The sequence below is a fragment of the Vigna angularis genome, chromosome 2 (genome assembly GCF_016808095.1).
Source record: "Vigna angularis cultivar LongXiaoDou No.4 chromosome 2, ASM1680809v1, whole genome shotgun sequence".
In the NCBI taxonomy this organism is placed as follows: domain Eukaryota; kingdom Viridiplantae; phylum Streptophyta; class Magnoliopsida; order Fabales; family Fabaceae; genus Vigna; species Vigna angularis.
The window spans coordinates 16,958,533-16,984,564 of record NC_068971.1 but is presented as its reverse complement, the minus strand read 5'-3'; the positions used below and the strand labels follow the sequence as shown (position 1 = coordinate 16,984,564).

The 26,032-nt window shown below is 35.6% G+C and overlaps 3 protein-coding genes across 7 annotated transcripts; 1 reads left to right on the top strand and 2 right to left on the bottom strand.

The window, feature by feature from the left end:
* Positions 1 to 1,956: 1,956 nt before the first annotated feature.
* On the bottom strand, positions 1,957 to 3,001 carry LOC108328643 (uncharacterized). Its single transcript, XM_017562535.2, has 2 exons — positions 2,569 to 3,001; positions 1,957 to 2,273 (listed from the first exon to the last, which is right to left on the bottom strand). Exons 1-2 carry the CDS (start codon positions 2,849 to 2,851, stop codon positions 2,128 to 2,130), a joined length of 429 nt encoding a protein of 142 aa, XP_017418024.1. The 5' UTR covers positions 2,852 to 3,001; the 3' UTR covers positions 1,957 to 2,127.
* Positions 3,002 to 4,211: 1,210 nt separating this feature from the next.
* Positions 4,212 to 5,579, top strand: LOC108327322 (UPF0481 protein At3g47200). The gene has a single exon (XM_017561038.1). It carries the CDS (start codon positions 4,212 to 4,214, stop codon positions 5,577 to 5,579), a length of 1,368 nt encoding a protein of 455 aa, XP_017416527.1.
* A 504-nt stretch (positions 5,580 to 6,083) lies between these two features.
* LOC128195439 (uncharacterized) lies at positions 6,084 to 25,627 on the bottom strand. 5 transcript variants are annotated; one of them, XR_008246973.1, is made up of 4 exons: positions 8,688 to 9,042; positions 7,683 to 7,990; positions 7,335 to 7,545; positions 6,161 to 7,135 (listed from the first exon to the last, which is right to left on the bottom strand). XR_008246973.1 is itself a non-coding variant. In XM_052872968.1 (2 exons), the coding sequence occupies exons 1-2, from the start codon at positions 25,592 to 25,594 to the stop codon at positions 6,774 to 6,776; spliced, it is 759 nt and encodes a 252-aa protein (XP_052728928.1). In that variant the 5' UTR covers positions 25,595 to 25,627; the 3' UTR covers positions 6,136 to 6,773. The 5 variants fall into 5 exon arrangements, 1 of the variants encoding a protein (XP_052728928.1); XR_008246971.1 differs by having other exon boundaries at positions 6,162 to 7,135; positions 7,683 to 9,042; XR_008246970.1 differs by lacking the exon at positions 7,335 to 7,545 and having other exon boundaries at positions 6,084 to 7,135; positions 7,683 to 9,042.
* Between the last annotated feature and the right edge of the window lie 405 nt (positions 25,628 to 26,032).

The window sequence follows — 26,032 nt, the reverse complement described above, 5'->3', positions numbered from 1 at the left end:
GTGCTGCAAAGTCCTTTTCAGGCTGCTGTCATCGTAAGAATTGTGCCACTCAACGCGAGAACCTGCAACCACTGCACCGGAAACCTGTTCGAAACTCAAATGAAGCAAATCGCGTCTCCGTCATTCTATAATCACCTTTACCCACCTACATCACCACTATGAATCTTCATCTTCTCCAACAGAACCACCATGATTTCACCCCTGAAACCCACAGAAAAATCCCAAACTGAAAGAACCCTAAAAACCTAAATCACCATCGTGACAACCTCTACATTCTCGCTCCTTGCCGCCACTAGCCCTAACGCGAACCCAACCAACCACTCGAACCTTCATCTCGCCACCATAGAGCATCAGCAGCGCCGCGGAGGAGAAGAGGCGAAACCTTATCACGAAGAGAGTTAAGGGTTCGAACCCTAGCGCGACCTTCCTTGCCGCTGTCGCGCAACCTGCCTCCATTAACCTTCGTCTTTGCACTTCTCAACCATCAACAACTCGAACCTGCAAGAAGAAACCCCCAATTTCCAACCAAAACAACCAAGCCAAAAAAACACTATTTTTTTCGAATTTACCCAATCTATGCGCTCAACAATTAAACCACTTATCCCTAACTTTTAATCAGGTTTGCCTAAGTAAAATGTGTTTTTATTAAAATAAAGTTTTTTAAAATTATAAATAAATAAAATCCAGCTTAGGTGTCCAAATGCTGCCATATGAATAGAATTTGTTGAGTCACCAAGTCACGAACTATAATTTTTAACGCCATAGTTAACGGCGAGACTCAAATTAATTTAATTTTACACAATAAATGACCTAATTGAGACCATTTAGAATACGAGGATCTATTTGAGACAAACCTACACAAATAGGGATGTCCGCAAGGATTAACCAAAAAAAAAGTTAAACACTCACCTTTCCTTTCATTTATTTTTTGGCATATTTTTCTTAAGGCATTCCCTTCCAAGCTCTAGAAATTATATTAGTAACAATTTAATATTTTGGAAATGAATTTCCTTAATATACTAAACATATTTCGAAACTCAATTTCAAAATCATTAAAATTTTGAATATGAATTTAAGATTTTCAAACATTTTATTCATACAAACGTTGATGCAAATTTTCACAATCAGAACTTTTACCTTTTATCACGAGGGCCAAGCATTGTAGAAGTTTTGGGGAAGTTATTCACTCTTTGTTTAATGGTTTTCACATATGGTGTGAATCAAATTAATGTATCAATATGATAATTTGATCTTGAATTTATATGATGTATTTTCATCCATAAAAAGTTGCTACAACATATTGGGTCATCAGCCTAGTAAGCTTGAGAATAGTCATATCATCTTAATGTAATAAAGGAATTATTATTTGCCCCGTTTGAAAAACAGTAACTAATAAATGGACTCATTGTCTGGATGGGGAAATCACAGCATAAAAATAGCTAACATTAAGTTTGTGATATAAAGATTATGATTTTGAATTAATATATTTTAAACCATTTTTAATTATTACAAGATATTATGCATTGCAATACTAACATCGTTCATGTATATGATAATTTCTATATGGGTTTGAGAAATTTTAAGGCTTTAAAGGATGAATTCAATTGTTTTGATAGGATTATCCTTAAAAGTATATGAATCAAAATTAAGACGGAGAATGTTGAAAAAGTGTTATGGTCTTTTACACCAGAAAAAAGATGTTTCATATATTTTAAGAATTATGTTTTATTTGATTACATAATATAATTAAGGTCTTAATAACCAAGTTGTAACACAATAATAAACATCAACGGTTACAACAGACAAAATATGGAAGTAATCAATAATTATAACTGGATACTAGTTTTTTAGTTGCAAGGAAAAGGTGTTTGATATTTTTATTGTATGAGATAACGTGGAATATAGTAAATGTAAATTTGGCAACGCATTTGAATTGATTATTATAAGTTCCAGAAATGATACGAGAATAGAGCATTGCTTACTCCATAAATCCATATTTTCTTACAGGGTAAAGCTAATAGAAAACAAAGACTGAAAAATATAATAGTTGTATTGGAAAGTATTGCATTAACAAACTTAAATGAACACCTTCTAAGTTGAAGTACTTGACAAGCTTCAAAGATAATATTAGAGCCTAGAGCGTAGCATAAATTGACCCTCAGCTACTATTCTCGTTTCTGTCAACACTGGTGCTACTCCTTTATCAGCTATGTTCCCTGCAGGTTCAACTTCCGTATTGTTGTTTGAAGCACTTGTGACTTTCAATGTGTATACTGCAACAAAAAGAAAATTGCACTTCCATTCACAAACTTACTATGGATATAGCCTATTGGCAAATTGAAATTTCATGTTTGAATTCAATGAAAGTAGTGAATCGAGTTAAGTGTCTCTAACCAAACAACTACCTAGTTACCTTATAAATGGTTTTTCTTATTAGTTTCATGACATGACATTCATAACTAGTCATGTGATCAAAATCATCAATTCATTGATACTCTCCGAGATCAGAAATTGAGTTTTTTACTACGCAGTTCTCCAAAAGAATAAACCATCTAGACAAAAACTGACCTGGTGGAGGGGAAGTGGAAGTGGATGCACTGTAAGATTTGCTCACAAAGAGTTGAAATTTGATACCATCTGTGGTGTTCTCCTCAAAAGCAGAAACCAACATATTGGGAAGAGCTAAGGCAGGTGCTTGGTGATCTATTGATGATAATGGGGCTTCAGAATTGTGTTTAAGCTTCTTAGGATCATGGTCCTCTGCAACAGAAGATGGGTGACCAAGTGATTTATCCACGAACACACCAAAAACATTGTGTCTTTTCCTTGGGTTCTGCCCATGATCTTCCATGCTTCAAGACGAAGGCACAAATTTTCTGTTGTGTATGGATTTAGAAGCCTTTTTTTACCAAAAATGGTTGGAATAAGAGATAAACAAATTCTGGTTCCAACATGTAGAACTTCATATGCCCCTTTTCTTATATAATATTATACATTTCACATAAGCATAAAGCACCATTCGAAATGTTGTAACTTTACACATTTGTGTAAAAGTAAATTCTAATAGTTGGGTTTCATCAACCATCAATCAAGGGACTTTATCAGTCCAAAGTGCAAAAGTTGTCAATGTTAGAACCCTTTATTCACTTTTTCTCGAGCCACGCTTATATTTTTTGTTATACGCTGCTTTTCCTTTCACAGTACAATACAGTAACACACATTTTTTTATTGTGAACATTTTTGTATATAATCTTCTAGACACGGTGATTCAAGAACATGGACTAATCACTTTTATCTTATAATAATGCTGGAATTTCTACTCGTTTGGTATTATGTTATAATCAATTGGGCCTAATTGTACTGGTCATGATCATTATGTCACACAGATGAAATCATATAGAAATTCATTCACTATCAATTATACTTGTGGAAACTTCCCTCAACACGTCTTTATTCTGACATCTAATACAGATAGAACTTTATTCCCTAAATTATTGACAGATGCTAAAGACAATCAGCCATGAATAGCAAATGAAATTTACCTTCTTTTTTTTTCAAAAAAAAAACATATCAAAAGAAAAGGCATACAGGGGTGTGCACCAACTATTCCCATGTTCACTAGAAGAAAAATTGGTCAAAATACAATTGCAGTTGCAACAACCAGTCCCTTGTTTACATTACAAAGGGTAATTCTTAGATGATAAGTTCAAAGCTTGAATTATTATTTTAGTTATATAAAATGTTATGAGAGTCTTAGTTAAATACATTTACATTTAAAAGAAATCCCCTCATTTTAACTAAATGTACATGCCTATAATATAACCTGATAAATCATGTCAGTACATTTTTTTCTCAAATCTAAAGCCTCTTTATGACTTTAAGCTACAAGATCAATAAAAAATATATTCTCTGAAAATTCCTAGATCCTTTGGAGTTTGAATAATGACGTTATGTTTCAGTCTTTTTACATTAAACGGTGGTCCAACTTTAGTCATTAGGCAGTGCAAAAGCAAGCTCAAACAGTGTCTTTTATTTTTTCTCCATTTTCTTATTCAAACCAGTCAATTAGAGTTATACCATATGAAGTTTAGTTTTAGGTGGGAGTGTGAGACTGGTATCAGCAGACCTTATCTATTCTTCACTAGTCTGAGTTTTTTTTTTTCGAGTGCCATTTTTCTTTCCATATTCACTCCTTCCATTTCTTACCAATCATGGACCAAACTCAAAATGAGTCTGGCTGGATGCATTCTATCAAAGTAACATTGGGGTCTCTAGATCACAGAGAGGTTAAGTCCTTCATCAGCAGCATTCCTAGTGTTTCAAGCAAGCTTAGAAAATCCAACGAGGAGGCGTACTCACCAAAGTTTGTCAGCATTGGACCCTTACATAGGGGAACAAGTAGCCACCTTCTGGCCATGGAAGAGCACAAATGGCGTTACATGCTAGCTCTTCTTCACAGAACTCAAAATCCAGTTTCAACCTTGGATGAGTGCGGCACAGTCATTCTTGGCTTGGACGATGCAGTTCGTGCAAGCTACGGAGGTAACATCAAATATGATCCCCATGAGCTAGCCAAAATAATGTTACTTGATGGCTCCTTCTTGTTAGAACTTCTCCTTAGATGTGCACCACCAAACATGGTACCTCAAATTCCAAAAGAAGAAAACCATAATGGTTCTTCTTCAGATCCAATACTAGGACACAAAGAAGTGTTCATATCTATTCTGACTGATTTCACTCTTCTAGAGAACCAAATGCCCTTTTTTGTTCTCAAGACATTGGCAAGGGTACTTTTTCCAGAGGTCTTCACAAGTGAAGCTGATCATCTTGTTGCTGATCTCACACTGTCTCTCTTCAGCTACCCTTTGATCCGCTGTCCTAGTGTGGCACACTTTCTGCATCTCATGCACTTGTCCTCCATTGTTGATGAGGGGCAAAAGGTGAAAAAAGCACAGCAAGAGCTAAAGCGTTGCGCCACAAGGCTTAGAGCTGCTGGTGTAGCAATTAGGAAAGTAGAGAGGCACAGCAAACTGGTTCACTGGTTTGGCTTTGACATAAGATTTGCAAAAGGGGTGCTTGAAATCCCTCCACTTCACGTAGTTGAAACAACAGAGGTATATTTGAGGAATTTCATTGCATGGGAACAAAGCAGAATTGGCATCAACAGGCAATTCACTTCTTATGCATTGTTTCTTAAAGGGTTGATGTGTTCCTTGCAAGATATTGAGCTGCTTGTGGACAGTGGTGTTTTGGTCAAAGATACTAAGATAAGCAACAGAGACTTGCTCACTTTGTTTGGCACAATCACGAAGGGGGTGGACCAGATGGACTCTAGTTACAGTAAACTTTGTGATGACTTGAATGCTTACTCAGCAGTGAATCATTTGAGAAAGTTCCCTATACTGATATGGCATTGTTGCAACCTTTGTGTGGAATGCATCAGATACTCTTGCAAACACAGCTACAAAATCTTGATCAGGGATCATATACCAAATGTGTGGAAACTGATAGGAATTTTGGTAGCTGCAGTGCTGCTTGCTCTTACCATTATGCAGACCTACTATTCATCCCGTGGCTGAGTAAATTTTGGTAAGTATGAGTATAACCATGAGTCCATGATTCACATGGTTGACATACATTTTCATTATTATGCAAACATGTCAAACTTTCAACAAAAGAAATATACTCTTACAAAATTAATTGTTAATTCAGGCCTATTGATTATTTTGCATGTATATCTTTTAAATATGAGCACAATAAATTGGCATATACGATGTTTATTTATACCGTTTATGTTATGGCTGTTATATTAAAAAAGTGAGTGAATTCTATCCTATACCTCGAATTAGACAAAAAACCTTTAACATATATTTACAATGATATACGTAGGGATTGATAAATTTATTTCATGTAAAACCAGGATTAAATGACTCTTTAGTAGATAATTGGTTATGTTTTACTATTTATTTCAAACTTATATATGATTTTGTTTTACAAACCGAACCAAGCCAAATCATCTTATAAAAATGGACAGGTTTGATTAATCAAACTAGTTTTATAAAGTGATTCTGTTGAAGTCGGTTTAATATTTTCACATTCTTAGAGTTTTTCGTAGTGCACAATCTTCAATCCCTATGGGTACTCCAAAGTGACCGTGAACCACATTAATCTTCAACCACGTGAGGAACTCCTGCTATGCCAACCCTGGTTAAGACTAGAGAAGAAAATTGGAAGGAAAAAAACAAATGAAAGTGTGCACAATATCAGCTAAGAAATTGTTTTAGTAGACAATAAATATGCAATTACTGATCTAGATTTCTTGCAAACAGTGTTAGTCAGTAGCAGTTGGGTAGCACATGCATAAAGATAAGCTAAAGATAGTGTCATCAAAAGTTTCAACGACAATACTTTGTTGGCCACATTAACTAGTACAGTAATGTAGCAGACTGAGCAATTTTTCATATCAGCTTTCACACTCACTGTTGCTATTTCTTGTGACGTGGTACTGAGTTGAGTTTCAATTATTGGAGCAAATTCAAGTACCTATACACCCTTTTCCTCAGTATATTTTAAACTCTTTAAAGTTTTCTCAAATTGATCACATATTACTGTAACATTGTGGTTTTTATAATTTTTAAGTATGTCAATAAACATGCCAGTGAGAAAGTCTTCAATATCCAGTAGACATATAGCAGAAAACGTTTGAAAGATCTGAACTTTTAATCTTCCCAACAGCCACACATAGAACCTTAATAGCCTCCAAATGCCTAAAGTTACAATGCATCTTGGAGCAAGTTCTGGCATTCAGCAATGAGTTCCTGTCCCTTCTTGCGAAGGATCTCTGCTTGAATCAACAACATAGCTCCTTTGCGACCCTTTTGCCCTGCCATCTCGATCTCACTGCTAGAGAAGCTCATGAGCTTCAAAAGATGTGCTCCATCACCCATCTCAAGACCAACATCTATTGTAATCTCTTTGTTTGACAAATCTTTCAAACGTTTCACAGTGCACTCGCGTTGACTCGCAATTGCTTTGTATATGCCCCCGGTTCTAGGCCTCCTTGACAGTTCCTCAGTTGCCATAGACATCACTGTTTCTAGCTCACTCTGATTCTTGTCTTCTTTCCCGTTGCAACCTACACAGCAAATGCAAACACAAATTAATGGGGGAATGGTTGTATGCAATATCTATTAACACAAAACTTAGTAAATTTCCTAAGGTGTTTTTGGTATTCCTTTGTAAAAGGTTTCTTTCAACTTAGAACTTCAGTTTTTTTACGTATATAAGCGAAAACGATTTGTTATTTACGTAAATAGGCAAAAATAAATTATTACACGTTTAGACAAGTCGTGGGACACATTTAGGCAAGTCGTGGGGGTCAGACGACTTCACAAGAAGCAGTCGTACCCCCTGCACAACTTCACCCTGACACACGAGTCAAAGGTAAAGTCGTGCACCCAAAACGCTTTTAGACCTCGATAATCGATTATCAGGCCTTGTAATCGATAACACAGTACCAAAGTCGTGCAAGGGACACGAGTTCACCTGTAATCAATAAAACTCTTGTTGTAATCAATTACAGGAAGTGTAAATGAGAAAAACTCTTTGATAATCGATTACAGCACGGTTGTAATAGATTACCAGAAATGTAAATCAAGATAAAGTCTCTGGTAATCGCTTACAGGTCTCTAGTAATAGCAAAAAACATGTGGTAATCGATTACAGGTGGGCCAAAATGACAATGAAGATACTCCATGTCTTGCTCAATATGTCTAGCTCGAGCATCAATGATATTGAATCTATCACCCATGTTTAACTCAAGCTGACCAACTCGCCCATCAACAAATGCTCGCAGATCACGTATCTCGTTCATTATGTCATTAGGTGAGGATGTATCTTATTGAAGAGCAGGTAGTTGGCGTTGAGGATGTTGAAGATGTTGGCAATGAGTAGGAGCATTTCTGTAAACCAACTGTCCATCTCTGTTTTTCTGAAATCCAAAGGAAAAGATGACGTCAGCCGCAATTGTGAACTTCTTCTCTAGGACAGGTTGCTCATCATCCAATGGAATTTCCAAATGTTCCATGAAAAGGATGACCAAATATGGATACGGTAGAGGAGCCCTGTCCCTCAAACCCTTCTCCATCCTATGTCGGATGAGATGACCCTAGTTGATCTGCTTTGCTCTCAGGATGATCCTCATTAGAAGGAGATATTCCTTGGTATCCATTGCAACATTAGATACACAAGGAAGCAAAATACAGTAGATGATATAATGTAGTATTCGAGTCTCGACTTTCATAGACTCGGCTAGTATTCTACCCAAAGGGGGTGCAGTGGGGTTAGATATCATTTGTTTAGCTTCTAGGATATTATACTCATCTGCCCATTCTTCAAGTATATGACCATCAAAATCCAAGCCTACATATGAGTGGTTGGTAACGAAAGAAAATAGGTTTGGTCTAATGACCATTTTGACATTTTTTACCTCATTATGAATGGTGTCATTTTCAGATACGGAAAACACTCAACCTAAGTCAAGGTAGTAGTGTGAATAATGACAAACAAAATCACCTAAAACTAGATTTGTCAACATATGGTGAAACTCAAAATTTTCCCCGTCAAAATATTCTTGGTCTAGGTTTTTCGGCTCAATGACTTCACGGTCACAGAAGTGTGAAAAATACCTCTCTAATTGTGCAGGGGTGGAAAAGGGAAGATTGGGGTGTGATTGATTCGGTGACGGTGGTGGTGAGGGTGAGCTTTCAACCAGTGAGGATTCACGTCGGCGATGTCTTGCAGCAGATGAAGAGGACCCCTAAACCTTTGCCTCTTTGAAGATTCAGCCATTTTGAAGAAATTTCAAGCGGTGGAAGTGGTTGAGATATGAAAGAGGAATGGAAATTTAGTAATTATGAGTGAAAATAATACTAAAAGGGAGGTTTTGGAGCTTGGATGTGGACAAAAATGGAGGAGCAGCCGCAGCAGAAAAAGGGGAATGAGAGAGTATACAAGAGGAGAGAGAAAAATTTGATTTATAAGGTCTAGGTTTCTGGTAATTGATTACAAGGTTTATCTAATTAATTACCAGAAACTTTCGATTACTAAAGAATTTTTCTGTATTAACACGCATGATAATCGATTACACAAATAATATAATCGATTACCATATGTTTCTACAAATTTCATACTTTTGTTTTTTTTATATAATATCAATTTTTCTAAAATGTTATTTATATGAATGTTATTTTGTGTATAATTTGCTTATAGTTATATAAATCAATAATAGAATTGTAATTTTTTATATAAATTCTTATTTTTATAATTTGCATTTATATTTATATGAATTATTTATATAAATTATTTATATAAATGTTATTATTTTTATAATTTGTAATTTTTATAATTTACATATAAATTATTAAAAATAAATAATAGAAATATTAATTTGTATATAATTACTAATTATTAATAGAAATGTTATATTTTATATATTATTTAAAACATAAAAATTGAACATAAGATAAAAAATTAACATTACAACAATTACACATGTCTTAAAGACTCTTAATATGGAATCTTATAAATAAGGCTTAAATGCTTACTTCGTCCTTATGTTAAGAGGTGAATTCATTTCTGTTTAGTATCCGGTTTTAAAAATGAAGGCATTGGGTCCCTATGTTATGAAAAGTAAATGAATAAGGTCCACAAAGAAAGAACAATCATCAAAGAAAAACTGAACAAGAGAGAGAAAAAGTTGGACAGCAGAAGAGAAAAGAGAAAAAGTACGGCTACATCAGCATGGACTTAACGTCGTTGTTGTCAACTTAATGGACAAGACCTTATTCATACACTTTTCATAACATAGGGACCCAATGTCTTCATTTTTAAAACCGGGTACTAAACAAAAATTCACCTCTTAACATGAGGACGAAGTAAGCATTTAGGCCTATAAATAACTAGAAAACTAAAATATCCATTTATTTCTTATTTTTCCCTGTTCGTCTATGTAACTCCATGATTTGATATCCTCGTATTCTTCACTAGGAGTTGGGGGACGAATATCTCTTGTTTGGATGAAAAGTTCAATATGTTCCCAAATGTGTGGACGTAACACAAATCGGTCAATAATTTGTATTTTTTTCCACCGATTGATCATTTATGAAATATCATTATCATATTTGATTTCAACTATATCATGAATGAGGTGGTTGTTATGTACCTTTACAAGACGACGATAATCAATATGACTGACTATTTTTCGATCACCACAGTCGACAAGTTCAATGATTTTTTGGAGGAGTTCATTGAATGTACAATTGTGTTTGATAGAGATGTTGATTGGGTTATCTGATCGAAATTCAAGCCCGTAGCCAGACTGACTTTCTATTACGCCTTTTAGAGGACATCCAAAATAGATTATTATAAGTGATCTTAGGATGGGAGCTCTGCGTGTGGTACTCGAAATTGATGCATTTGTTGGATTAATAAGACCCGTGATTTCTTTTATTGATCTTTACCATGTAACATACAATTCTATAGTTGTGTTAATCGTGTGCAAACTTTTTGCTTCAAGAGGCTGAAAGTGTAATCATATAGAAGGCAAAACAACTTTGGAATGTGACATACAAATTTCACCCCTTGTTCACCATTTCTTATTTTTCCATTTTGAAATAAGGCAGCAATGTAGGAATTATATAGGTTCTTTGTGGTTGTGATGCCAATTAGTTGACTATCGAAGTTATTCATGTTGTGTTGGAGAAAATGTGTGTGGAATGTCTTCAAATGGAAGGGAAATTAGTATTTGGTAGAGGGAAGGGGTTGAGAGCAAATAAGGAGATGAGAGAAGTGGGGTATTGAAGTGAGCATAGATAAAATGTAAAGTGTTATTTATAGTGCAAATGTACGAGGTGCATTGATTGAAATCAACTTTAATGACAAGTACTTTAATATTGATATATTATATTCATTATACAAAAGTCATAATTTCATAAAATTGTTTTATATTTATAGTTTTTTATGTCTGCCAATACCACAAGTTGGTCATCTTCTTTGTCGTTGCCCTCATCTTTATTGTTGTGGTAGGGGAGTTTGCGTATTTTTATCAGTGTCTTCAGTTTCGATGGACTAAGTTTGATGCTATGGTGGTTGAAAATCCATCTTCAGTCAATAAAAGTTTTGTGATGAAGAATGTTCTTGGGATGCAGAGGCTAGAGTCATCGTCAATGTTCCAAACATATGCGAAGGACCCGTAGTCAATGTTGGCGAAACCCGAGTGAAGAAGGAAGGACATGCATTTATTGTTGAAGGACCCACACTAAATGGTGAAGGACCTCTAGTAAATAATGTTGTCAATGAAAAATACGCGTAAGAACTTCCAACTTGAGGATAGGATAATAGTGGTGGAACGTTTTGTTAGAAGCTTGAATATGGCGATGGATATTATAGGTGATCATAAGAAGACATCTACAACTCATGGTATGATTCTAGGGAACGATATGTAGTTGTTTGTGGATGATGTTCTTCATGATCAATGTCATATTATTGAAAAGAATGATTAAGTTACTTTGTTAGAATAAAAGTGTGACATTAAATGAAAATCGAAAATTTTGTGGTACCTCATCATTAGATGACTCTTCAATAGGGGCAACATAGCAGATGGTATGGCTTATATATCATTGCATATACGGTGTATCCTCGCGCAAATGGTGTATCCTTGCGCAAGGATACACCATATATGCAATGGGTTATAAGTCATATCATCTGCTATGTTGCCCGTATTGAAGAGTCATCTGATGATGAGTGATAACGGTTGATTTCACTGTTATTTAGGATTAAATTTTGATAATAAATGAACCCTTTTTGACTTAGGAATTTGGTTGTTCTCTTATTTTTAGGTTATTTTGGTGAATAAGAGAGTTGAGATTATACTTGAAGATTTTATCACTAAATTCCTTTGATTTTGTAGGAAACTAGGATGAATTGGAAGAGGAGTTAAATGTCAAGAAGTTGGAACTCAGAAAGAACAGAAAGAGCACTAGAAGAGAAGGTTGCTAAAGGTCTCATGACGCTTGGACACCCTTTTTTGGGGCCCTCAGCGCATGAGTCTCGCAGTCACGCTTGAGCGCCCTTTTAGGGACGCTGAGCGCCAGTCTTCAAGTAAAGTTTCACGCCTGGGCGCCCTAAGTAGGGGCACTGAACGGTGTCAACGTTGGCCCATGATCCAATTCAACCCTATTTAAGGATTTGCTCGACCTAGAGCGAGTATCTTTTGACAGAATTGACACAAATTCATATTTTTCTAACTCTCTGGAGGCAGAAGTGGATGCGGAAGCTCTCCTCTTCAGTTTTTAGGGTTTATCTTTCATTCTCATTCCATTATTCATCTACAGAGGGGAACTAAATTCAATTTGTTGTTGGGGAATGATGTAACCTGTGAACTCTCATGTATTTGAATTGATTTTAATTATATATGCTTCTTTCATCAATTGTTAGAGATTTTCTCCTTTGCTCTATGCTTGTTATGTTTTGATCACTCATGGCATGATTTTATGGTCTTCTTTGTTATTAGGAAATACCTAGAAACCACGATCTAGAGAATTTCTCCCAAAACCAGTATTACTTAGGGATGGGGATATGATTTTTGGTCATCTTAAGATTCTAATCGTAGTTCATAATTAATTATTAGGGATGCAAGGTATTGCGGTCTAGTAATTAAGGATAGGCTTTCTTCACCGAGGGATTAAGTTTTAAGAAATTTAGAAAGTGATGTTAACAATTGCATGAAGAAGATGAATTCTTATATACATGAGAGTAAACTAGGTGAAATCTAAACTCCAACAACATATCCATCTCATAATTTCAATATCATTCATTCACCTTTGTGTTTTTCTTCAATTGATCAATTTGCATTCATATTTACTTTCTTATTTTGCATTCAAAACCCCAAAATTGTTCTTCAAAGTCTTAATTAGTTAAGAAATTACATGATTGTCTAGTGTCGTGAGTCTCTTGGGAAACGATACTTGATCTTAGCATTTATTATTATTTTATACGATTCGGTACACTTGCTGAGGTCTTAACAAGTTTTTGGCGCCGTTGTCGGGGACTCGTGGTTTAAACTATACTTTTGTGTGATTCTTAACCGATTAGACTTTATCTTTAATTTTATCTTTTTATTTTTTTATCTTTTTATCTTTAATTTTTCTTTTATCTTTAATTTTATCTTTTTTATTTGTTAGGGCTAATTTGGTGCTCTAGTGTTTTGTTCTCTAGTGTATGCAGGGTACAATTCGGACTAGAAGCACAAAAGTCTCTAAACCTCTTCTTGCAGGTCTGGACAACAATAGAAGAAAAAGGAGAAACAGGACGTCCAGAGAACTTTTCCCTTCTCATGAGAATCTTTTACAGTCTTCACCTCAAAGATCTGAGCAGGAAACAGAAAATATGGCTGAAGAGCATAATGGTAGACATACCCTGGCAGATTATGCAACAGTCATTAGCCCTCATCATTTTAATAGCATTGCAAGGACGAGGGTTAATGCTGCAAAGATGGAGATGAAGCCTGCTTTGATTCAATTGGTGAAGAGCAACCAATTCAAGGGATTATCACATGAAAATCCATATGAACATCTGACCACATTCAATGAGATATGCAATACTATGAAGATCAATGGCGTGCCAAATGAAGCTATTAAACTTAGCTTGTTCCCTTTCTCTTTGGGAGGCAATGCTAAGATGTGGTTGAACTCTTTTTCAGAGAACAACTTTACTGAGTAGGAAGTTGTGGTTGCAAAGTTTCTGAACAAATACTTCCCACAGACAAAAGTAAATAAAGGTAAGTAGGAAATTTCTTCTTTCAGGCAGGGCATGGATGAGACATTAGGTGAAGCATGGGACTGATTTAAATGCTTGTTGAGAAAGACGCCTACTCATGGTTTTGATGAACCTACAATAGTTATTCTATTCCTTGGAGGTCTAAGCTCACAAACTAAATTGATGTTAGATGCCTCAGTTGGAGGTAATATGAAGTGCAAGACTCTAGAGGAAGCTTATGATTTGATTGAAAATATGGCTACAAATGATAATGAGATGCATAGTGAAAGAACTCAACTTCAACAAAAAGAAGTTCTACAACTACAATCTCAAGATGCTCTGTTGGCACACAATAAGATTATGACTCAACAATTGGAGACTCTAATGAAGAAAATCTCTCAATTGCCAAGGGAGTTGCAGAATGTTTCTCAAGTTCAACAGCAACTTTGTGAGTTGTGTGGAGATGATCATATTAATGGTCAATGTGCTATGCCAGATGTTACCCAAGAGGAAGTCAATTTTATGGGTCAAGGCAATCAATTTCGTTCAGGTAATTACAACCAAGGATGGAAACCTCACCCAAGAAGGGGTCAAGGACAAGTTGGGAAATTCAACAGACCACAACAACAACCATCATTATATGAAAGAAATGCAAAGTTAGAAGAGATACTCCAACAGTTCATGCAAGTGTCTATCTCCAATCATAAGAGCACTGAAGCTGCTATAAGGAATTTGGAGGTACAAGTTGGCCAACTAGCTAAAAAGTTGGAGGAAAAATCTAAAAAGCAGTTTGGGGCTATTACTGAAGTTAACCCTAAAGAGGAGTGCAATGTTATCATAAGCATTAGTAGTGAGAGGTTGGAGGAGAGAAAAATTGAGAGAAAAGAAAAAGATGTGTTGAGTGAAGAAGAAGAAGAAAGTGAAGAGAGAGAAAGTAAGGTTGAGAGGAGAGAAAAGGGAGAAAGAAAAGAAGAAGAGGACGAGAGAAAAGAGAGAATAATTGAGAAAGCTCTTCCTTATCCAAAAGGTTTTTCAAAGAATGAAAAAGAGAAACAATTTGGGTGTTTCATGGAGATCTTCAAGCAATTGGAGATTACTATTCCATTGGTTGAGGCATTGCACCAAATCCCTATGTATGCAAAAGTTTTAAAGAAGTCCCTAAAAAAGAAGAAGTATTTAGATGAGGGGACAATTGAAGTACAGGGAAATATTGGTGTGATTTTGCAGAAGACATTTCCTCCTAAAGTCAAAGATCCAGGAAGCTTTACTATTCCTTACACTATTGGGGATTGTGTTGTAGGGAAAGCTCTAATTGATTTAGGGGCTAGCATAAATTTGATGCCTTTATCTATGGTAAAGAAAATTTGTGATCTTGAAGTTAAACCTACTAAGATGGTGTTGCAAATGACAGACAGATCTTCTAAGAATCCCTATGGTGTAGTGGAAGATGTCGTGGTTCAAGTTGACACACTTAAATTTCCAGTGGATTTTGTAGTGATGGAGATGGGGGAAGATTCGAAAATTCCTATCATTCTTGGAAGGCCATTCATGAAGACATCTAAGGTTATCATCAATGTAGATGATGGCGTTATAATGCTTAAAGACCAAGATGAAGAGGTGACTTTCAATGTTTTTAATGATAAGCAGCCGATTCAAGTGAAGAAGACTAGTCCAAAAGATACAGATAAAAATTTGTCAAAGACTAGTGTATCTGAGCAAGCTGCTGACTCAGACAAGGGAGGTAAGAAGTGTTTCTTGTCACAGGTGGAGGAAGAGGAGAAAAAGATTACAGAGAAGATAGTCCACCAAGACTTGAAGTGTGAAGAGGAAGAATTCAAACCTGGCAAACCAGTCAAGTACAGGAACAGGTTATGGGTTGTGAAGGAGATTAAAGTGAATGGAGTGATTGAGATTGAAGGTCCATATTCTAGAAGAGTTAAGAAGGTGGACCGGAAGTTGTTGGAGATAAGTTGGTGTGATGAAAGCAAGAGGAAAACCAACATCAAGGCTTTAAATTGAACATTATGACGTACTGGGGGGCAACCTAGTGTTTTTGAAAACTTTTATTCTTGTTTGATTTGGTGTGTTTGTTATTTAGATGCATTAGGGATGTTTGTGTGGATGTATTGTTATGATGTGCATCGAGAGTTAATTATTTTAAGTGTGAGATGTTAAGCTTGAGTTGGAAAGTGGAAAGTTTGAAAGAGCAAAGATATGAAAAAATAAGGGTTGAAACTGAGGGCTCCTACCTAAAAACACATAGGGCAAGCAAGAAAAGAGGGGAATAAAATCACCGCATCGCGCTGAGCGCCCCTCAGGAGGGCGCTGAGCGCCAGCGACGCTGTTAGGTTTCCTTAGGGCTTTTAAAGCTCAGCGTCAATAGGCCCATTCCACTCTTTTAACCCTAAGGGGCACGATTTATCCCTCATTTCTAACTCCCACACTTTCCATCCACCAAAGAGCTTTGATTAGGGTTCTCTACCACTTCTCCTTTTCACCTTTTCACTAAAAATCACCATTTCTACTCTCTTTGTTTCATTCCATCCATTAAATTTGAGTTTCTTGGTGTGTGGTAGCTAGTCTTCATAGAAGCCCTAAGTTCTCACAAGCTCTTTGTGCATTTTTCAAAAGATTTGAACTCCACTCAAGTAAGCATCTTGCATTTTCAACTTTTACTCTTGATAGCTTTGATTTTTTATGATTATGCATGATATGTTGTTGGATCTATGGAATAAACTGTTTCTGGATGGATTATTGATGATTATTGTACTATGGAAAGCATTTTTGTGGAGTCTTTGGCCAGTTAGGACCGTGAGGTGTAGTCTGGTGTGGCGTTGAGGGCCACTGATTGGCGCTCAGCACAGGCGCGACTATTTCATGGTGGTTATTGTGTGTTCTGGTGATTTTGGTTGTGTGCAGGTGCCGCTAAGGGCTCCCTGATTGGCCCTCAACGCTGGAAAAAAAAGATTTTGATGTTAAGTGATGCTTATGTTGGAAGTGTTATGTTGAGAGTGTGAATTGTGATATGAGCAATGCAAAGCATGTTTGTAAGCACTAATGAGTATGTGTTGAATAAATTGAGATTATAGATGACTCATTGGTGGAATGTATTATGTTTGATTGTGGTGCAGGTATGGCTTCATCATCTGGAAAGCGTATTAAGCACACCGCCTCCAAGACAGAAAGAGGGCAGAAGAGAAAATAGCAAATACATTCCAACAAGTCTCACACATGCATGAGAGGCACTTTCAGACGGTGCAGAGAAAGGTGGGATTAATACCCACCATGACACCTGAATTTGGAAGAGAGCATGAAAGAAGGCAGTGGGAGAACTTGAGTTCTTATCCATCACCAGCCAATATAGTTATGGTAAAGGATTTTTATACCAATGCAAGGTCTTTTGGTTGTACTTATGAGGATTACACAAGCTATGTGAGAGGGAGAAGAATACCTTATGATGCTGCTACAATTAACATTTTTCTTGGTGCTGAATGATCTGGAGAGTCGTGTCAGTTTGCTCTAGCCATGGAGGAGGACATTAACTATGCTGATGTGGAGGGGACCTTGTGCATGGCAGGTGGCCAGTTTCAAAGGAATAGGAATGATACGCCTATTCATATTAGAAGGTCCTACTTGACTCCTCTAGCAAAATATTGGATGGCATTCACTCATGCCAATATCCAACCCTGCTCACATGTTTCAGATATCACGACAAATAGAGCAGTATTCCTCTTTCGTGTCCTCAGAGGTTTGAATATTAATATAGGGTAGGTGATAGCAGATGAGATCAAGCATTGTGCCAATGTTGTCAACAACAAATCATCTATGGGGCATCCCTCTCTCATTACTCACTTGTGTGAGCTAGCAGGGGTGAATATCTCCACTCCTCCATTTGAGCGACCCAGGAAAGAGATAGACTCCTCCTATTATACCCAGTACTGCATGTTAGATGAGGCAGGAATCCCTATGCTAGCACCACAACCTCCCAAGCCTCATAAGAGAGCACCACAGCATGAACAGCAGGATCAGGCTCATGATGTTGCACCTTTCTAGATGAGAGACATGCATATGTCTCTAATGGAGTCCAGGATGGAGGCCTTGTACAGAGGAGAACAGGCGTTACTGATGACCCTGACTTTTGCCTTTCTTGAGAGACAGTTCATGTCTTAGGAGAACTTCATGGCTCATGTTGCATGGCCTACAGATCCAGCTCAGGCCAGTGGAGGAGATGGAGCAGCTCCTATGGAGGAGGATGCTGAAGATGAAGAGGAAGAAGAAGAAGAGGAAGATGATGATGATGATGATGATGATGATGAGTCTGATGACATCAGGGGATGATTTGATGGAGAGCATATACTGATGGATGTTGGATTTGTTGAGGAGCATCTACTGATGGATGTTGGATAGCATCTACTGATGGATGCTATCCTAACAGGATTTTCTTTTACTTTATTATTCATTTGTGAACTTTGGAAAGTGATTAATATGTATTGTACTCAACCTAATGACTTATGTTTGAATGTTTTAGCTAATATGTTTGTGATGAGTAATGTTATCTTGTACTACTTTATGGTGATTGATTGATGTTAAGATGATGCATGGTCTAGTCTTATAGACACAGATGGTTGCTCATGATTGTTAGAACCTGATGCATGATTGTGATTTATTTGCTAGACAGGATGTTATTAAACTGTGGAACTTGAGCTAACCTGTGAGAGATTGAACTTCAAAGTTTTTGATTGATTGAATGCCATTGCTATGGAAACATGATTGATTTTGCCTAATTTTATATGATTGAACCACTTGCTTGCTTGTTACACATGATCAAGGCCATGTTTTCTTTTCCCTTAGAGCCAATGTCAATAGGTGAACCTAACAAAGAACAATGTTTCTCCTTATCCTTTGAACCTTGAGCCTAAAGTTTAAAGTTGAAAAAAAAAACCTTTTTGAAACCCTTACCTTGAGTTGAGTAGAGCATGTTTTTATGGTAATGGAGAATGTTTCAAGTTTGGGGTTGTGAGAAACCGGAAAGAACTTTGTGAAATTCATTAAAAAGCATTGAGCCAAAGTAAAAAGCAAAAGAAAAGAAAAGAAAAAGTTAAGTTCAATGCAAGTAAAGTTGGAAATAAGTTCAAAATTGGTTTCTCACATAAAAGAAGAAAGAGAGTTGATTGTTAATGAGAATAAATCAATTATGCACTCTCTTAACTCAAGGATTTTGTTGTCTAGAAAAACCGATTTTTTTCTTAGCCCGGCCTCAATACAAGACACGAAAAGTCCTTGTGATGATAACTTGTTTGTAAGTGTGTTTGATATGTGGTTAAATGAAAGGCAAAATTGATTCATGTGACATTGTGATGGTAGAATGTAAGAGTGTCACCTTACTATACACTTTTGAGTGCTTGAGTGAAACACTTTTGAGTGCTTGAGTGAAACACTATCTTTGGTGAGGAATAGTTCCATGATCTATAGGATAATATTCTTGTCTGGCTGTTGATCATTTATGAGTTTGCATCTGTTATATATATATTGAATATGTGAGCACCACAGTTGAACTTGTTGACTAATGCATCAATGCATCTTGACTGATATTTTATGATAAGCAGTTACAAAAGTGATTACTTGTCTTGGAAGAAAGTGTTTTGGTGATATGTTGAACCATTAAAGTGTTGTTTGGGCTGAGTCACATATTGTTTTGCTTGAGGACAAGCAAAGTTTCAAGTTTGGGGTAGTGATAACGGTTGATTTCACCATTATTTGGGATTAAATTTTTATAATAAATGAACCCTTTTTGACTTAAGAACTTGCTTTTTCTCTTGTTTTTAGCTTAGTTTGGTGAATAAGAGAATTGAGGTTATACTTGAAGATTTTATCAATAAATTCCCTTGATTTTGTAGGAAACTGGGATGAATGGAAAAGGACTTAAATGTCAAGAAGTTGAAACTCAGAAACAACAGAAAGAGCACCAGAAGAGAAGGCTGCTAAAGGTCGCATGACGCTTGGGTGCCCTTTTCTAGGGCCCTCAGCGCAGGAGTCTCACAGTCACGCCTAAGCACCCTTTCAGAGACGTTGAGCGCCCTTTCAGGAACGCTGAGCGCTAGTCTTCAAGTAACGTTTCACGCTTGGGATTGTGGTCTAGTAATTAAGGATAGGCTTTCTTCGTCGAGGGATCGGGTTTTAAGTAATTTAGAAAGTGATGTTAACAATTGCATCAAGAAGATGAATTCTTATATACATGAGAGTAAACTAGGAGAAATCTAAACTCCAACAACATATCCATCACTAATTTCAATATCATTCATTCACCTTTGTGTTTTTCTTCAATTGATCAATTTGCATTCATATTTACTTTCTTGTTTTGCATTCAAAACCCCATAATTGTTCTTCAAAGTCTTAATTAGTTAAGAAATTACATGACTGTCTAGTGCCGTGAGTCTCTTGGGAAACGATACTTGGTCTTACCATTTATTATTACTTGATACGATTTGGTACACTTGCCGATGTCTTAACAATGAGGTACCGCAATATTTTCAATTTCCATTTAATGTCATACTTTGATTCTACAAAGTAAGTTAATCACCCTTTTCAACAATATGACATGGATCGTGAAGAACATATATCAACAACTGCATACCGTCCACCAAAATCGTACCATGAGCCGTACAGGTCTTCTTGTGATTACCTACAGTATCCATCGTCATATTCAAGCTTCCAACAAAACGTGTCACTGCCATCATCCTATCCTCAAGTTGGAAGCTTTTACGCCTATTTTCCATCGACAACATCGTTCACTAGAGGTCCTTCACCATTTAGTGCGAGTTTTTCAACATTTAATTTAGGTCCTTCCTTCATCAGTGGGGGTCCATCAACATTGATTGTAGGTCCTTCGCATATGTTTGGAACATCGACGATGACTCTACCCTCTACATACCAAGAACGCCCTTCATCACAAAACTTTTATCGACTGAGCATGGATTTTCAACCAGCACAACATCAAACTCAGTCCATCGAAAATGAAGACATTGATGAAGACACGGACATTCCCCCACAACAACAGCAAAGACGAGGTCAACGACAAAGAAGACTACCAACTTGTGTTACTGACGGACATAGATAGAAACTATAAATATAAAACAATTGTATGAAATTATGACTTTTGTATAATGAATAAAATATATCAATATTAAAGCACGTGTCATTTAAGTTGATTTCAATCAATGCACCTCACACATTTGCATAATAAATACCACTTTACATTTTATTTATGCTCACTACGGTACACCACTTCTCTCATCTCCTTAATTCTTCTCAACTCCTTCCCTCAACCAAATACTAATTTCCCTTCCATTTGAAGACATTCCATATACATCTTCCCCAATACAACATGAACAACTTCGATAGTCAACTAATTGGCATCACAGCCATAGAGAAAATATATAAATCCTACCTTGTTGCCTTATTTCAAGATGGGGAAATGAGAAATGGTGAACATAGGGTGAAATTTGTATGTCATACTCCAAAATTGTTTCACCTTCCATACGATTGAACTTTCATCCTCTTAAAGCAAAAAGTTTGCACAACTTCTGACAGACCAATTACCACAATCATGAACAACTTGTACTTCCGTCGACCAAGAATCAATATTTATCAAATCATCACGCATGAAGCTGTGGAAATACAATCAGACGAAGATGTCTTACAAATTATTACATGTAAGTCTCACTTCCCGATTAACACAATTATAGAATTGTATATTACGTGGTTAAGATTGATAGAAGAAATCTTGAGTCTTATGAATCCCACAAATGCATCAACTTCGAGTACCACACAGAGAACTGGCAATAATCTATTTCGGAGGTCCTCTAAAAGGCGGAGGAATAATAAAAAAGTCAGTGTGGCTACGGGCTCAAATTTTTATCAGATAGCCCAGTCAACATCTCTATCAAACATAATTATACATTCAATGAATTATTCCAAAAAATGAGTGAAATTGTCAACTGTGGTGACCGAAAAATAGTCAGTCATATTGATTACTGTCATCCTATAAAGTTACGTAACAACCACCTCATTCATGATATAGTTGAAATCAAATCTGATAATGATATTCCACAAATGATCAATCGGTAGAAAAAATTACAAACTATTGATTGATCTGTGTTACGTCCACACACTTGGGAACATATTGGACTTTTCGTCCAAATAAGAGATATTCGTCCTCCAACTCTTGCTGAAGAATACGATGATATCAAATCATGGAGTTACATAGACGAACAAGGAAAAATAAGAAATAGATGGATATTTTAATTTTCTAATAATTTGTAATGTTCCATATTAAGAGTCGTAAAGACATGTGGAATTGTTTTAATGTTAATTTTTTATCTTATGTTTAATTCTTATGTTTTAAATAAAATTAAATAATATATAAAATATAACATTTCTATTAATAATTACTAAATATATACAAATTAACATTTCTATTATTTATTTTTAATAATTTATATGTAAATTATAAAAATTACAAATTATAGAAAAAATAACATTTATATAAATAATTTATATAAATAATTCATATAAATATAAACGCAAATTATAAAAATAAGAATTTATATAAAAATTAATTTTCTAGATTTATATAACTATAAGCCAATTATACAAAAAAAAATAACATTCATATAAATAAATAACATTTTAGAAAAATTGAATATAAAAAAAACAGAAGTATGGAATTTATAGCCTAAAACCTCTGGTAATCGATTACATGGTTTGTGTAATCGATTACCATACGTGTTAATACAGAAAAAACTCTCTAGTAATTGATTACAGAGTTTCTGTAATCGGTTACTAGAGTCTTTGGTAATGGATTACACAAACCATGTAATTGATTACAAGAAACTCAAGACCCTATAAATTCAACTTTTTCTCTCTTCTCTCGCACACTCTCCCATTCCCCTCCCTCTCTTGCAGCTGCTCCTCCATTTTGGCCCACATCCAAGCTCCAAAACCTCCCTTTTGGTCCTATTTTCACTTCTAATCACCACATTTTCATTCCTCTTCCATATCTCCACCACTTCCACCGATTGAAATTTCTTCAAAATGGCTAAATCTTCAAAGAGGCAAAGGGTTAGGGAGTCCTCTTCTTCTACTGTGGGACGTCAATGATGTGAACCCTCACCGATTGAAAGTTCACCCTCACTTCCACCCTCACCAAATCAATCACACCCCAATCTTCTCTTTTCCACCCATGCACAATTAGAGAGGTATTTTTCACACTTCTGTGACCGTGAAGTCATTGAGCCGAAACACCTAGACGAAGAATATTTTTGATGGGGAAAATTTTGAGTTTTACCATATGTTGACAAAAATGAATTTAGGTGATTTTGTTTGTCATTATTCATACTACTACCCTGACTTAGTCGAAGTATTTTATAGTAACCTCTGTATTTCTGACAATGGCACAATTCATAGTGAGGTCAAAAATGTCAAAATGGTCATTAGACCAAACCTATTTTCTTCCATTACTAACCTCTCATCTGTAGGCTTGGATTTTGATGGTCATATACTTGAAGAATGGACAGATGAGTATAATATCCTAGAAGCTAGATAGATGATACCAAAACCTACTACATCTCCTTCGGGTAGAATACTAACCGGGTCTATGCAAGTCAAGACTCGAATACTACATTATGTCATCTATTATATTTTGCTTCCTCGTGTATCTAATGTTGCATAGGCTACCGAGAAAGGTCTCCTTCTAATGTGGATCATCTTGACAACAAAGTAGATCAACTGCGATCATCTCATCCGACATAGGATGAAGAATGCTTTGAGGGGCGGCACTCCTCTACCATATCCATTTTTGGTCACCCTTTTCATGGAACATTTTGAAATTCCATTGGATGATGGGAAACTTGCCTTAGAGAAGAAGAAGTTCACAATTGAGGCTGACATAATCTTTTCCTTTGGATTTCATAAAAATAGAGATGGTCAGTGGGTTCACAAAGATGCTCCTACTCATCGCCAACGTCCTCAACCTCCTCAACGCCAACCACCTACCCTTCAACAAGATACATCCTCACTTTATGACATAATGAACGAGATATGTGATCTACGAGCATTTATTGATGGGCGAGATGGCTCGAACTAAACATGGGTGACAGATTCGATACCATTGATGCTCGAGTTAGACATCTTGAGCAAGACATGGAGTATCTTCGTTGTCATTTTGGCCCACTATAAGGATAATCTTAGATTTTTATTTTATTGTATTATCTTTTATTTTTATTTTTAAGTTCTTGTACTGAATTTATGATTTTAATTTATGACTTTGTTTTATACTTTTAACTTATGGAGTTTCTATTTTCTTTATGTCTTTGTTTTATTCTTTTAATTTCTATGAACCCTAAAACAATGATTCATAGTCAACAAAACACATGTCAATGTCATCAACAATGTCTATAGAATAAATTCAGAAAATATACATGTGAATGTCATTAACAACCACAAACAATATACATGTTAACAACCACATTAAAATAATTAAAGAATGACAACATAGACATGGTCAATAAGTATGTCAACGTCATCAAGAACCATAAGTTACATAGATGATCAAGAAGCTAAAATAATCTTTCTTTTAACATTAAAAACCTCTGGTAATCGATTACCACATGCTTTTTGCTATTACTAGAGGCTTGTAAGCGATTACCAAAGAGTTTATCTTGATTTACACTTTTGGTAATCGATTACAACCCTGCTATAATCAATTACCAGATAGTTTTTCCCCATTTACACTTCCTACAATCGATTACAGTAAGGGTGTAATTGATTACAAGTGAACTTGTGCTCTCCTACACAACTTTGGCACGTGTAATCCATTACAAGGTCTGATAATCGATTACAAGAGCCTAAAAACGTTTTGGGAGTGCACGACTTTACCTTTGACTCATGTGTCAAGGTGAAGTTGTACAAGGGAACACGACTTTTCCATATAAAGTTTAAGCCCTCCACGACTTGCCTATACGTAATAAAAAAATTTCTTTTCCTATTTACGAAAATAACTAATCGTTTTTTCCTATATACTTAAGGAAAACCTAGAACTTCATACAAATTACTCAAACTCACCCCCTAAATCGACTTTAGAGGTACTTTTTGACACTGTTTTTCAATTAAAAGTAGTGTTTTAGCTCTTTAACACCAACAATTTATGTTAATACTTACTACCCAGATGAAACTATAATTTTGTTTTAAAAAGAACATCAGATGTATATAAAATATTTCATGTTATAAAATATTTCATGTAAACAGAAAAATTGGGTGTATATGGTTTTGAATGATATATATTAATGTTTCACGTATAGAGAAAAAAAAAAGTTTAGAACTCACTATCTGAGACTGTTCTGCAAATTTTGCCATCATTCTCCACGTACTCAGTGAGTGATGACTTGCTACCAATGGATTGTGGAGATGGTCCACCAGTAGTTGAATGCCTAATGGAAGTTGATGGAGAGGAAAAGTCCAATGTTTCCTTTGTGTCAATGTTTTGTTTGGGAAGATGAGAAGAAGGGGTTAAATCGGTGGTAGTAGTTTTCAAGAAAGGAGCTTGAGAATTTGGTTTGAATCTCTTGTGGCCATGGTCATGGTGATCACCAAATTTAGCTTCGTGTGATTCAGGGTCGTCTTCCAATGGTGGAGAAAAAGGAAGAAACTTGGCGAAAGCATTGCTGTCACTGCTTCTTTTTCTTTCGTTGTGATGGCCACCACTTATGGAATCCTCCATCATTTCTCCCAAACTTCAGCCAAGAGAACAAATGGATTTTGAATGTTCTTTGCTTGTTTATGAGGCAATAGAGTCCAATTACAATAAATAAATATATATATATATATATATATATATATATATATATATATATATATATTCTTTTAAGAAATGTGTAATAACTGTATCATCTCCTTCAGTAGTTTATAAACATGATATTTCTTTTATTAAAATTATATATTATTTCTTACTCTTAAAAGTCTTATTATATATACATCATTATCTAATATTTTTGTATACAAAGGTTTTACGTTTTTTATATTGTTGTTTAGCATATGATTAAATCATAATTCATAATTGTAATTCTAATTCTAATGATTATCATAAATTTAGTGAGACGAATCCAGTTAGAATATTTATAAACTTAATCACAATAATAATTAATAAATAATATGTTTAATT